The 15148-nt window shown below is 31.8% G+C and overlaps 1 protein-coding gene across 4 annotated transcripts in view; it reads left to right on the forward strand.

The window, feature by feature from the left end:
• Positions 1-6429: 6429 nt before the first annotated feature.
• LOC119601620 (sodium/potassium-transporting ATPase subunit alpha) overlaps positions 6430-15148 on the forward strand; it is a 113745-nt gene continuing 105026 nt past the window's right edge. For 2 of the 4 annotated variants that reach the window (XM_037952655.1, XM_037952654.1), the window contains exon 1: positions 6479-7102. In XM_037952655.1, coding sequence (XP_037808583.1) covers positions 7076-7102 — 27 coding nt within the window. In that variant the 5' untranslated portion in view covers positions 6479-7075. Of the gene's footprint in view, positions 7103-15148 lie in introns of all 4 variants that reach the window. The other 2 variants (XM_037952653.1, XM_037952656.1) reach the window with 2 other exon arrangements.

The following is a 15148-nucleotide window of genomic DNA, read 5'->3' on the forward strand; positions in this document are numbered from 1 at the left end:
TTCTAGCCCCGCTATCTTTGTGTACTTCATTATTCTGGCTTTGATCAATTCACCTAAAGATAAGAGCTATTCTGCTGAGAGCGACGCCTCGTATTGTAATTTTCGATCGTAGGAATGTCCAGCAATGTTTTTAAAATTTGGTTGACGTAGTGCTCATGGCTCCACTTATACCGAAACAACATGTACAACCCAGCAGTTCAGCGGGATAGTCCCGAAATAACCACTTACTACCGAGTTGACTTACCATTTTAACATTGATTTGTCCTACGAGGAATTCATTCAATCATCACTCTATATTCTAAAAAGAGATAGTCAAAAGTAGTCAATAGATGGTAATATCCAATTGGATTCTTGGGAGTCAGTAACATTACTAGAACTTTGACTAGTTACTTTACTAGCTATTGTCGTGCCCTAGGAGGGAGTCAAGTGTCCCCAAGTAGATAATCCAATAGACAGGTACCAACACTACATTTTAGGTACTTTTTGGTCTTGTTTGTAACGCATAAAAATATTGGTCCTACACCTACCTTAAAGTATACCGATCGACTCAGAATCACTTTCGATTAAGATATGTCCGTCCGTCCGGCCAGCCAGCCCTACCCCCCATACCAACCCCCCTTTAAAAATAACTTAAACGTCAAAAAATTTACTTATGACCATTAGTATCGCAATGAAATTCAGCATAACTAACCTTTATATAAAATTACATTCCCCTTCTTAATTTAGAGGATAATTAATCTATAGTCTAGCGGAAAATTAGTTTAGTACTTTAAAACCTAAAAAGTACAATTTTTGTTATAACTTAGTACGATTTCAAAATTTTAATTGTATATACAAAACCATCTGCGACATTTTTCCAAATCGGTCCATAATTGAACATTGCTCCCACCATTAATAAGATAAATAAATTTCTATAAATATTCAACGTTTTTTTCCCAATTTTCTTAATAATGTTGTTTTTGTTTTATTGTAAATAAATAATAATTGTTTGTCATAAACACAAGTTAATTTATTTTAAGCAGATTTTATCACTTACTAATCGTAAATAATATTAAGTTAAATAATAAATTGTCTGTTGTAATTAACTTTTATTTATTTCCTGAAAAATTAACACTTTTCAACAATTTTTATTAAAAAAAACCAAATTGTAAAAAAATTCCAAAATGCTTTATATAGCAAAATAAAATATTATAATGAACAATTTTTTTTAATGTAAAATGAAACGTAACAAATTTGTGTGTTTGAATTTTTCCATAGAATTTCTAGGATCTTATTAATAATATTGTATAAGTGGTTAATAGAACACTGTATAAGTTTTATAAACCTTTGATACATTTTTATAGACGAAATGACCGTTTTAAAAACATTTTGTCTAAGAAAATCCTCCTAAAAGTATGCTAAAGTTTATATACAATAAAATTTTCTCTGCTTAGCAAAGTTTCTCACCGCTACACTGTTAAATAAAATCATTAACTTTACACAAATGTTAAATTTACTATTATGTCAATAACAGTTATTTCTGGCTGAATTAACATAACTCTAGACATACGATATGTATTTTTACATTATAATTGTATTCATAAATTCAATGAATATAATAGAGAATATCACCACCAGTTCTATATGCTTTTGTATTAATAAAAATACTGTGAACTAGTATTGCCGGAGAACTTTTGACTGATGTCCCCAATTTTGGGTTGGAAATCCCCAAAAATTACCTATTTTTAAATTGAAATCCCAAAAAAACTTCATAATTGAATATAGCTGAGACATGTCTCAATCCAAACTGCGTCATCTGGTAGTCAGTGTAAAATTGAACCAATAAAAAGTGTCTTTGATAAGCGTACACTTAAGTTTTGAATGAAATATAGATGGTGCGATATAACATAATAATGTTCTTTGTGGTAATATTTTGCCAGTGTTGCCAGAAAAATGTTGACTCATGTCTCCAATCTTAAGCTTGATGTCCCTAAAAAATCCCCATTTTTAAATTGAATTTCCCAAAGTTTTCCCCAAAATGTGTTCACGAAAAACCCTTATGTCCGTCCGACACAAATATTTTCCATTGATAGGCTCTGTTTGGTATTTAAAAGGCGCAATATCGGAATTTGATTTCGAATATGGCCCCGGAATACAGTTAAAACAGCCATGCATAAATTATTTAAGCAGCAATCGTGATTTAATTTAGGACAAGTTGGTACGTAGAAAGTATACTATAAAGATTGTCATTTTTTATAGTATACTTTCTACGTAAGAATGGCAATTATCCCCTTGGCCCCATTTAGGTATTCTTTAGAAAATGACTTTAACGTAAATGATTATCTTTAAAAGGCATGTAAAACAACGAAATTCGACATAAACAATTCTTAAATAACTATCTACCAAGTTTCATGCGAATCGGTCCAAAAAAAAAATATGCAAAGCAATGAAAACAACACACATCCAAACATATGTTTTTTGTTTTTGCTTCTTTGTCAAAGCATGCAAAAATTTTCCTTTTTTGATGAAATATTCAGAGGTTGTCTCTGATTTTTGTTCATATCTCCGTTGTTTATGGACGGACTTTGTTGATTATAAATAGGAAACTTCTCGAAAGCATGTCTGACAGAATTATTGAATTTGGATTTCGAAGATTTCTGGCCTCTTCAGAAAATTTCAACAGACACACAGACGGACATGGCAAAGATAACATTTAACAAAAATGATTTGAAATTAATAACTCTTTTAAATATCGGGCTGATGTTTACATCAATATGGGTAATTTTTTAAAATTTCGAACAAAAATGCAATTAATAACATATGTACGTTCTTTGCATTAAGTTATCCAAAATTCTCAAATTCGTTACGTTTTATCGAAGTCCAAAATTTAAATTTTTGAAGAATGAAGTTTAAAAAAATTTTAAAAATCAATCAATCAAAAAATTATAAAAATAGTACATATAACTGGATAATTATTTAAATTAATGTTAATAACAAAATAACTGTTGTTATTTTCGTGTGGCAGGTTAAATAAGTTATTAATAATTAGTTTAGATTAAAAAAAATGTTTAAATGAAAGTACCGTGAACAGAAGAAAATAAAAGTCTTGTATTACAAGACATTAAATTAATTTTAAAAGTAGTAATATTAGTTAATATAATTAAATAAACAAAGAATTCCCAATAAACCAAACGATATTATAACGATATCGAAATGATATTACTTAAGGCTCAGTAAGTTTCTACGTTCCGTGATGAATCAGCTGATTTGTTTTTGGCTTACAAAATTAAAAAAAAAAAATATTTAAAAAAAGAAAGTTTTCTATAATATAAAATACGCAAATTTTCCTTAAAAAGAAAATCTATTAAAGACTTTCTGCAAAAAATATTATAGAAAATAAACATTTTATGGAAAATTATATTTAAGTAAATAAAAGTTTTTCTTTTAATTTTCCTATAAAATATAATATTTATTTGACATTTTCTATAAAAAATTAAAATATATTAAAAGATTTCATTATAATACAAAAATTCTTAAAAATGTTTTGAAAACTTTAAATTAATTTGTCAATGAATTACACAGGCCAACAAAATTTAAAAAATAAAGATTGCAAAAATCCCTTTTTAGCCTTATTTGACACAGAATAACAGCGAGAAGGCATCTTTATTTATAAAACTTGTTACGTCGTCTGAAAGTCCATTCTGCCGATCCTAAAATAAAGGTCTAACCCAGGTGTCGGCAAACTTTTGGGTCGGAAGAGCCAAAAATTACAGTTTACAAAACATATGTTTTAAAAGAGCCACAAAATTGTTGTTTATTAAAACTTTACAAATACTTTATGAATTCACTTCAAAAACATAAACTTGGTTTAATTATCTACAGGACATTCTGCAAGGAATCTTACATATAGATTTTTGACTACAAATACTTTTTGAATTTATATGGGTCATTCGAATGCATTTTTTAAGCACTCGTTATATAAAAATATAGAAGTTTATTAGAGTAGGGCGACAGTGTTTAAAAGGCATTTGGAAACATATCAGGAAATGTAAAAATCACGAAAATTGATGACGCAGCTAATACAGTATAAAGTAATATATTATTTTGGCGGCAATCGAGATAAATATTTTACCAACCCCAACATTAGGTCATTTTCAGAAAATGACTAACGATCATAATTAACTTAACAGTAGCAATATAGCAGCGAAATTCAAAATATACAAGTTTTATAAGAACAAATATCTATCTTCCAAATTTGATTTTAACGTTCATAACTTAATAATAGCAATATTATGACAAAATTCAACACAAACAAAACATAATTGACAAATCCCCTTTAAAAAGGTCTACTTCGGAAAATAACTTTAACGTTCATAACTGATTTAATAATAAATATTAGTATAGCGACGCAATTCGACACAAACAAGTATTATAGGAACGAAAATCTCTCTCCAAAATTTTGTAAGGATCAGTTCATTGTTGACCATACCCCCATATAAATTCCTCTTCAGGAAATGACTTCAACGCTCATAACATGCTTAATAATACCAGCATAGTGGTGAAATTCGTCATAAACAAGTTTATAGGAACAAATATATCTATACCAAATTTAATAAGGATGGATTCAGAATTGACCCTACCCACCCATATAGTGTTCACGAAAACGACGAAAAATCTCAATCCAAATTTTGTAAGGATGTGTCGGTCCATAATACACTGTAAAACGTTTCTAAAACGCGCAATATTTAAATATTGAAGTTTTTAAATAGAACAAGTTTTTAGTATTTACCCAGCCAAAAATTCGGTAATGGGTTGTACTTCCATAACAACTTACTTTTCAATGACTACTACTTACCGTCTGCATTACTTAGAAGTATTCTAGTAATAACTTTCTTATAATCTGATATAGAAGTACTTTATTTTCGGCATTGTCATTTTTTTTTGTCGTTTTAAGTATTGTGTTTTACAAAAAATAAAACAAAATTAATTTTGATGTGAAAACCATTATTTGATGCGCAATAAAATAGCTATGCAGTGTGTAGAACATTTGACTAAAAAATCGAAGTCCCTGGTTCGTATCCTAGCTGGCTCTTTTTATTATTAAAAAACAAAACAACTTACTCAACAACTGTTTTGTAAGAGAAATTGCAAGTACTTCTTTAACTTCCTATTAGTAAGCGTGCGTAGAAGTACTTGCCTCCAATGACATCACCGTGTTAAAATAATGACTTAAAATGCTAATGAAGAAGTAGTGAAAAGAGGTCTTATTAGCTTTTTAACTCACGACTTTTCAATGTAAGTTTTTGCTGGGTAACTGTGTCCAAACTCTCTACATTATTAAGTAATTATTTAATTACTATATTTTCAATTTCCAAAAAATATTTTTTAATTCGAAAAACACGAAAATTTCGGAATGTATGATCATGTTTTACATTTTATCTAATGGCACTTCGTAGGAGCGCTCATGATACCCCATCGTTTATAGGGAACTTTTCAACTAAAAATTTAAAGAATTAAACATTTTCTTACAATACTAACTTGTACATGGAACAAATTCAATAGGTGAGATAGGTTTGCATAGCTTTAGAAAGTTTGGATCATAACATGTTGTTTAAAGTTTCACAAACGACTCTAAACTTTCATTTGTTAGTTGTCTCACATGCAGAAGAATTAAACAAAGTTGAAATGTTGTGTATATTGTAGAAACGTATGCGAATTGTTTTGTTAGTTTTAACAAACACTGCTCGTTAATCTATTCAGAAAGATTTTAATATATGTATATATTTTTTTATAAAATAAAAAAATTACGTATGAAACTAAAGAGCCATAGCTCCACATCCAAAGAGCCGCATTTGGCTCGCGAGCCGTAGTTTGCCGACCCCTGGTCTAACCTATGTAATAGCTTCTTCCTACTTCGAAATATATTAACCCAAAATTAAAAATAACTATAATTAAACAAAATAAAAAAAAAAAACATATCTCAGTAAATACAGGAGATTTCTAAGTTTGTACATTAGGTTAAAATATCTCGAAGAATAAAGAATATATAATAGAGATTTAACATTTATTTTAAAGCCGACATATGGAATTTTCATATGACACAACAAATTTTATAAATAAAGATGTCATCGTACTGTTAAAAACTTTCAAGCCTGTGATTCTGTGTTTAGATTCGGATTCAATATATATTGTAAATATAAGCCTAAAAATAATAACTTAAAAATACTATAAATAAAAAATTTATTTAAAAATAGTAAATTTAATAAAAAGATAAATTGTCTACCATATTTTATAATTTTATTTAATTTGTAACTTCAAATAAAACCTAATTATGATTGTCTACCCCTGAGTTATACAGAGTTGTGTTCAATTGCCTTAAACCTACTGCCTTTTAAAAACAACTCTGTACAAATGGGTGCGTTTAGAGAAGATAAACAAGAAAACAAAATCAAACAAAAGTTAACAACAACACAAGACGAACTTTAAAACGAATTGGAATTAATAAATAAAACAAAAGTTTTACGAATAATTGATTGATTTCGAATTATTGGTGTTGTTATAAATTTATAAGGCGGGTTTGTGAGTGTAAAACTGAAGAAAACCTTTTGGTACTAGTTGCCATAAAAACCAAAAAAAAAGGTTTAAAACAATTAAAAGTGAAATTAAAAATTGTTAACAGAAAACGGTTTCAATTATTGGCCGAGGACAACAACTACAAAAACAAAGTAAGCCTGCAACATAAAACAACCACTGGGCTGTTTTGGAATTTTCTTAATTCTTCTTTGAACAGGTCTTTCCCACCAACCAGCCAGACAGACAAACAAACAAACGAACCAAAACCCATTTAGTGTGTAACGTTGTTGTTGTTATTATCAATAGTTTATTTGTGTGTGCCTGGTTCTAAATTGTTGTTTTTTTCTTAATTACGTTTTATTCGTGGCTTTTATTCGGCTTCGTTTTATTCTTGTTGTTCTTTATTCATCATCAACAATACAACAACTTAAAATTCAACCAACATTTTAATTTATTAAAAATTGTTTTTGTGCTGGAATTTATATATATTTTTTTATATATTATAAAGTAGTGTTTCGTTAATATGGCGTTAAGTCGGTCGGATTTTGAGGTGAGTTTTCAAATTTAATAATTTTTCTTTAAAATTGCTAAATAATTTAAGTTTAAGTTAGACTAGTAAGCAATTAAGTATTATATTTAGTATAAACAAAACCTTTAAGAAATTGTTAACATGTGTCTGAAAAAAATAAGAAGTGAAAAACAAATGTGAGAAATTGCACAATTTGTTTATTTTCTGTTGTGTTTATTTTTGTTTAAATTTATTTATTTACTTTTTTTTACAACCACTTGCCAGAGAGTTCATGTGTGTGTTAAATAAACATGCTTGTTTTATTTTCTATCTTTCTTTTGGGCCAAAACTTGGCTCCGTCTATTTGGTTATAGTTGTGCGTTGTCTTGAGACTCCATTGAATTTTTATTGTGGCGACGCCCTTTTAAAAAAATAGTCATCTAGTATTTGTTGTAGACACAATTCTGCTTCAGTTTGTTAGCAGCTAAGCGGCGTCATGTATTTTTATTCTTCATTTCTTGGTCCATTTGGACAGTGTATGTTTCTATCAATCAGCTGTCCGCGTTTAGGGTGTGTGTGATGAGCTGACTGACAATTATCTTAATATTTTTGGGGTTATAGAGGTCTGTCATTAACGTTTCCTCTGAGTTTTAGTTTGGCCGCTTTCCAGCTAATGTCTATTGGGGGTGTTTGGCCTCTGTTAACATGTAGTTTTTCTTTTACTGCTGGTCATCTCTTGGAATTTACTATGGCGCTGCCGGGCGTTTATTAGCATAATGCTCAAGTCACTAAGAGAATGTTACTGCATTATTGACTGCACACCGTGGGATAAGTTGCTCATAAAAGTGTAAACATTTTTATTTAAAAAAATAATCCTCTGAAATCCTCTTAACAGGAAGAAATTCAACATAAATAACTTTCCCAACTTTGGGACAATATACAGATTCCGCTGCAAAAAACTGTTTATTGAGATCATGAACGAAACAAATTAATTTCGGATACTGTAATCTGTAAAGTGAAACGAAGTTCAGTGGGACTATTATCCAAAGATTGAAATAAATATTATTCGGGACAAGGTCAAGAGTATAAGAGACGCGAGGCAATACTTCCTACCTTCTCTTTTCAGGAAAGTATTTAGCTGAGTATTGCCATCTGCTCACTTATATCAGCGTTTTTCTGCCAAATGTAACTATTTTGTTTGGTTCATCCCACATAATCATTCAAACCAGAAATCAAAGGTAGCTGGCTGAATGACAGGGCTTCACATACTTTTTAAAGCGTTTCAGGTTATCTAATGGATTTAATTTATATCGATAGTAATGATGCGTTGCAATTATTAAATTTGTATGGTGATAAAATAATCTTTATCACACAAAAATAGACATTTTCGAAATAAATTTTAGATCATATTGGTACTACAGATCTTCAGTAGTAATCGATAATAATGTTTGGAGTTCTATTTTCGGTAGTTTTGAAAACACTTTGTCTGAGAGCTTGATTGCTGAAGAGCCACATAGCAAATTGATCTATGGTATATTGATCTATGGTTGATGGTAAGGTGTTCACCAAACTAAATCGATGGAAAAAGCTTGTATATGTATATTGAGGCCGTAACAGATGCTTGAGAATCAGACCCCACTAATATTCCGATATCTTAAGCGTACAAAATATAAAATGTATTAATTAGGGCTTGAAATATGCCCCTTCAGTATTCTCTTGCAACCAACTCTTATGGGTTCGCTGGTTTCTGCTCGGCATTCAAATCTTTAAAGTTCTGTAGATAACCAGAACTGGTGACTCACAGTAAGTTGTTTAGTTGTTGCTGGATTTGACCGGGTCATTCCGGTACTCTACGTACCGGTTGTCGGAGAATATCGTGAACAAGGACGCCATGATAACCCACCACATATTCAATTGTTCACAAAACCCTACATTACTTATGGATTTATGAACTTAAGCAGTTACAACAACAACAAACCACAGTAAAATATGTACTTTATTAACTTTGGTATATTTATAGATTTAGATTAATTTTTTCGAACCTAAAGTTACCTACAGGCTACACATGAGCTAAAGTAGTTAGCGCGCTTGTCTATCAGCAAGATATGACAATTGCAGCCTGGTTTTGATCACCAGTGGCCTCCAATCAACATCAATTTAGCGGAGTGGACTACTTCAGCGGTACCACTATACCATTAAATTGTTGCTGATGTAAAACGCTTATAATTTAGTTAATTCACCTACTTAACAGAACAGGCGCTGCAACTCGATACTATAAACAATCATAACCTGCAATTCCAGAGTCTTTCTGACTATCCTATCCCCTTTCCAATGAAAGTTTATGTGCGATTGATTCCGGATTATATACTTTCATTTAAAAAATAAAGATTTCATAGATTTCTTTAAAATACATAATTCAAATCTCTACCAAACTACTGTGCTCTGTAACCGCTCTGTTTGCTTTCATGTGTCGTCGACTTTAATTTGTCTTAAGTAATATTTTCCTTGTTTGTCTGTATAAACGACACGCGACATATGATCGATAAAATTGGAAGTAGTTTTTGCTACTGAATAAATACCAACAAAAGTAATACAAGAAGAAAAAATCTTAAACAAACACACAAAATCTAAAAAAACACACTTGTCATACTCCCAGAGACTATCAATGCTCTTAAAATAACCCAAAATACAAAGGTAACTAATACTCTTAATAACACATTATATTAAACACTATTTATCTGCTCTTTTTCTCAAAACAAACAAGACTTGCGTTTTGGAAACCGTAGTCCAAACACCCCTTATTTCATTTTATCACTGTGGGAAAGAGAACCAATTTGTGATTATCTCTGCTTAAAGAGATTTATAGTTAAAAGCTTTTAATAATAAAAAATTCAGCTTTAATGGGAATATAATTTTACTGGAATGATTAGAAAAAAATATATAAAGCTTTTGGGTAGAAAAAGCTTTTGGTTCAACTCTATTATATAACCACTTTATACTCTAGTTACAAACAAAAGCACAAAATGAAAGAAGAAAACTGACAAAAAATAATGGAAGAAAAAAGAACGTAACAAAAAAAAATTCCGTTGCTACCCTCCAGTTTTTCTAATATTATATCATCATTTGCGTTTACCCTCCACAACAACAAATACAATTAAATATTGAAATATAACAAACACCCTCACTACTTGCCCTCTATCTCTCTGGTATTTGTACTTTTTTTTCTGTGTATGTATCTGTACGTGCAACTTTCTGTATCTGTTTTCAAAATTAACAGAGATGAACAAGTTGGTAATAGTGTACTATTATGGTAACAAAATAATTCTATTAGTACTTTAGAGAAGTATCAACTCTAATTGGAGTCGGTAAAGCGAGATTTTGCATTTCAAAGTTCGATTTGACTTGCTGATCTTATTTGAATCTTTTCTTAGAATTTAAAATCCGGTTAGAAACATATCTGAAATTTTATACGAAAACAATTCGAATATATCTTGTTTTAATCCTTTCTAGTTGAGATATGCATCTCTTGATAAGTTAAAACTAATGACTGGTTGATCTTATATGGATTTTTCAAACAAACCAGAATAGTTGTGGCGGTTATCTGCTTAATGGAACCGAGCATTCATTTCAATGGGAAATATTTCCCTTATTTAATAATCATTGATTGATTTTATAACGGATAATTCTCGAACAAAGATGTAGTAAAATAGAGGACGGTCAAACGTTTGTTTCATTATTCCATTTAACATGGTATCAGAAATTCTGTTTGAGGAGATGTTTTCATTGCCCTTCATTGTTCCTTAAAGTAATTTCCAATGCATCGCTTAACATAGAAAACTCCCTGGAATGCTTTACTTGAGCGCGTACCCTGCTGAAGTAATCGAGTCGTCTAAACTCTGATATTTGAGGAATGTCTGGCAATCTTAAAACCATATCTGAAGCTTTTCTTGGCAATGTACATATATACGATCACACTGTTGGGATGACCCTTGATGATTGGGTAATAGCAAATAGAGGCATAATACTTGGACTGAAATACGATCTCCATCAATAAACCTTCCTTACACAAACGTGACATATTGCAGTAGTACATCTGTAAACCCATTACATTGACCTTTCATTCAATACATTCATACCCCACCCAATCGAACAACACCCAACCATCCTGTTCTTGTGAGATCCTCTTATTGCAGTAGTACAGCTGTAAACCTATCACATACCCATCTCAATTGCACAAAACCCAACCATCCTGTTCTTGTGAGATCTTCTTATTTCCAATATGTAGCAACTTCTCTGTGGGTCATCTTTCATTAGTCTCTAAAGCAACATTCTCACTATTTCGACCTCAACCAGTACGAGTACCCCTAAGTGACCTTGTCAATAGCCATGAAGAAAACCTGCTGGCAAATAACTCCAGTAGTATTAGATTGATTAGATTAGAAAGGGCGCTAAGCACCACGACCCTGTTTTAGATCTTTTGTGCATGAAAACATCAATTCACGCATTGATTGGTGAGAGGTTGAATATATACTTCGGGGCTAGTGAAGCAGCACCCAAGATTCTAGCTCGACGTGATCCTAGCATTGGACAGTTACATACATATGTGTTTAAAGGATTCTTCCTGACAGCCACAAAATCTGCATAATTTTGATATGGCTTTACCTTGGATGAATTGGCAATATCTGAGACCGCAGTGTCCCGTAAGTAAGATCGTTTTTGTTAAGCAATGATAACTTTTGACATTTTCCCTTAGATAGCGTTATTAAGCGCTTTGTCTTTCTGAGCCCTTTTGTAGTTTCCCAGTGGCGAGCAAATTCCGATTCGAACCCACGATTCGGATCTTTTGTAGTATTGGATAAGATACATATATATGTAGGTGTTCTGTTCAAAACACAAGTCAAAGATCCCGTGGAGGAATTTGACTCCACTAGTTACTAGAGTCGGCAGAGGTCCCGACTCCTCTCTGAGACCATAAGGTCCATTGTGACTCATAAAAAATGAAAATCAAAAGATAAAGAAACAAAACACTAGAAAAACAAGAATGAACATAGTTAAAGGGGAAAGATGAATGGAAACAGGACGATTATCAAGGAGTTTCAACACAGTCGATTAACTAAAGAAAGAAATGTGAGAACGGTGGAAGACTGCTAGGTTAGGTTCTAATTTAGTTCCTAATAACCGAGCGCTGAAAATCTACCCAATCTTGAAAAAGAATTAGTGCTGAGTTCAGCCGCCAAACCTGCTTAACTGCTATCTGGCTAAACTGAGAGTTATACGCAGGCGAATGTAGGTTAACCCGGTAATGTAATTCACAACGATAATATCATGCCATTTCCATTTTGAAAATTGTTTTTGTTTTCTGGTTTATTGTCAGTACCACTCCCTTGAATGGGTCCTATTACAACAGAAAAAGTACCTAAAATATTCAAATGTATAATGTTCCCTTTTACGCACATCTCCGTTTTGGAGTAGTGGGTATAACCTTTTTCACATTTAGAGAACTGCGAGAGAGAGTGTGTGTGTGTACAAATACCAATAACTTTTTTCCAAACGTTACTTATTGTTGTTGTCGTTGTATTTCCACAACTTCTCGAATTTGTGTCATTGGGGCGCGTCGTCAGCATACATTTGATATTTTCGTGTTTGGCTAATTATTATTGACCAAGTGCATTTAGACAAAAAATAAAGTAAAAAAAAAACATTTTGCTCTTGTGATTTTTTTCTAATTTTAGTTCACTGAAGTGTACCTATGTTCTCCATTAGCAGGGGGTTGTACTACAATAACGAGTAAATTAAAGTTGTCATTAATTGTAACAGCCTGAAAATATGCCTAATTTACTTTTTATACCCCAAAGCCCACAAGTATGCTTTTTTTTCTTATTTTTAATGTTTTGTTTTTCTTTTACTTATTATTATTGTCAACTCAATTTATTGATTTTTTTATTATTACTTTTAATTGTGTGTATATTTTTGTATTTATGTATTTGTATTTTTAGTTTTTCCTATTTGTAGTAGAATGTTACCTAATCGTTTGTATATTTTTCCTTGCTATACTTTGATTTTAATTTTCTGTCTTTAGGGTTTTTTATATGTATGAATCAGCAATTTCAATAGAGAAAATAAAATTAAGTCTTTAATGCGATAGTGATAATTTTACACTTAATAAAACAAAAGTCCGCTGCTGGTTTGATTTTATAAAGTACCCTACAGCTTAAATAGTTGTTTAATTCTTTACTTTGTTTTTGAAGAAAACTGTTAACCTTTGTCCTCTTCATAAGCTGATGATACCATATTGTCATATCCTTCAACGTCCTCCAGAAAAATGCTTACTGTTCTCTGTTTAACACCGACAGTTTAATTAAGTTTTATTAAGCTATGTCATGCAATTTTGCAGTGACTAGCATACCAAGCGGTATCAAAACTACGTTGGTTAAGTGTTATTTCTGTTCAATCTTTGTGAGGAATCGATACAGAGGCTTTACTTCTGAATGTCTTCATTTTGAACTGTCTACACATAAAAGGCATTTAAATTTCAGTAACCTCTGATGATTAATATTTGAGCTTGAATACGTATAACATGCTATAGTCCGAAAATCTACCTCCAATTTGTTTCTGCTTTCTAAAAATGTCTTCGATTAGAAAGAGATAACAACTTACCATCGAAAATGTTGCTTTAAATTAAGGATCGATATATGATTCAATTGTTATAATCAAAAATTCAGCGATAATATAGTTTGTAGCTTTTTCAGAGACATCATTCGTATTGGCTGATATAAATTTCTCGTTGTTGTAGCCTTCGAAGTCATCTAAAATGATACACAGTATTCGGTTCAACACTAGAAGTTTGATTCTGATTTATGGAGTCAATATTATGCGGCATTGCTCAAGCCTAACATCCAAAGCGGGCTAAAAGCTCCCTGATTAAATGTAGTATTTGTCCAAACTTTGCGATGTATGTTCAGTTAAATCTTTGAATTTCACTTGAGAACTGAATAGTACAAAATACGTTTAAAATCCTAGAAGACCTCAATATCGAAAATTAAAGGGTTCTGTGTACTCACAAAGACTCTCTCGACAGAATATATTCCTATACGATCGTAAATCGAAAAGCTCTAGTTCCTCCAGAAGAAGGATCTATGATCGCTTCAATGTTCATTCCACTTGATTATCCTGATATGCATTTCTCGTTGACATAGTCGTCGACCTCATCGAAATCAACACCCCGCATTCTGATCTGTTAGTTTAATTCCGTTCCTCCAGAAGAAAGAAATATGATCACTTCAATGTTCGTTCCATTTGATTGTCCTGCTATGCATTTCTCGTTGTCATAGTCGTCAATCTCTTCTCAATGCCCGGTACCCTGGTATGTCAGTTTAATTACGTTTGGAAATGCTCTAGTTCCTCCAGAAGAAGGATCTATGATCGCTTCAATGTTCATTCCACTTGATTGTCCTAAAATATATTTCCCGTTGTTGACCCTCTCTAGATCAACGCCCGGTACTCAGTTCTGTCAGTTTAATTACATTCGTCCAGAAGAAGGATTTATGATCGCTTCAATTTTCATTCCATTTAATTGTCCTGATATGCATTTCTCGTTGTCATAGTCGTCGACCTCCTCTAGATCAATGCCCGGTACTCTGGTCTGTCAGTTTAATTCCGTTTTATTAACGGTTGACAGAATATATCCATATACCATCGTTGACCGAAATGCTCTAGTTCTTCCAGAAGAAGGATCTATGATCGCTTCGATGTTCATTCCACTTGATTGTCCTGAAATCCATTTCTCATTGTCGACCCTTTCTAGATCAACGCCCGGTACTTTGTTTTAACAGTTTAACTCCTTTCTTCCAGAAGAAGGATCATCTATGATCGCTTCAATGTTCATTCCATTTGATTGTCCTGATATGCATTTCCGGTACTTTGTTCTAACAGTTTAATTCCTTTCTTCCAGAAGAAGGATCATCTATGATCGCTTCAATGTTCATTCCATTTGATTGGCCTTGATGTGCATTTCTCGTTGTCATAGTCGTCGGCCTCCTCTAGATCAATGCCCGGTACTCTGGTCTGTCAGTTTAATTCCGTTTTATA

This window comes from Lucilia sericata, unplaced genomic scaffold (genome assembly GCF_015586225.1).
Source record: "Lucilia sericata isolate MDLA Ls3-8-SP2 unplaced genomic scaffold, ASM1558622v1 Contig000179F_arrow, whole genome shotgun sequence".
Classification (NCBI taxonomy): domain Eukaryota; kingdom Metazoa; phylum Arthropoda; class Insecta; order Diptera; family Calliphoridae; genus Lucilia; species Lucilia sericata.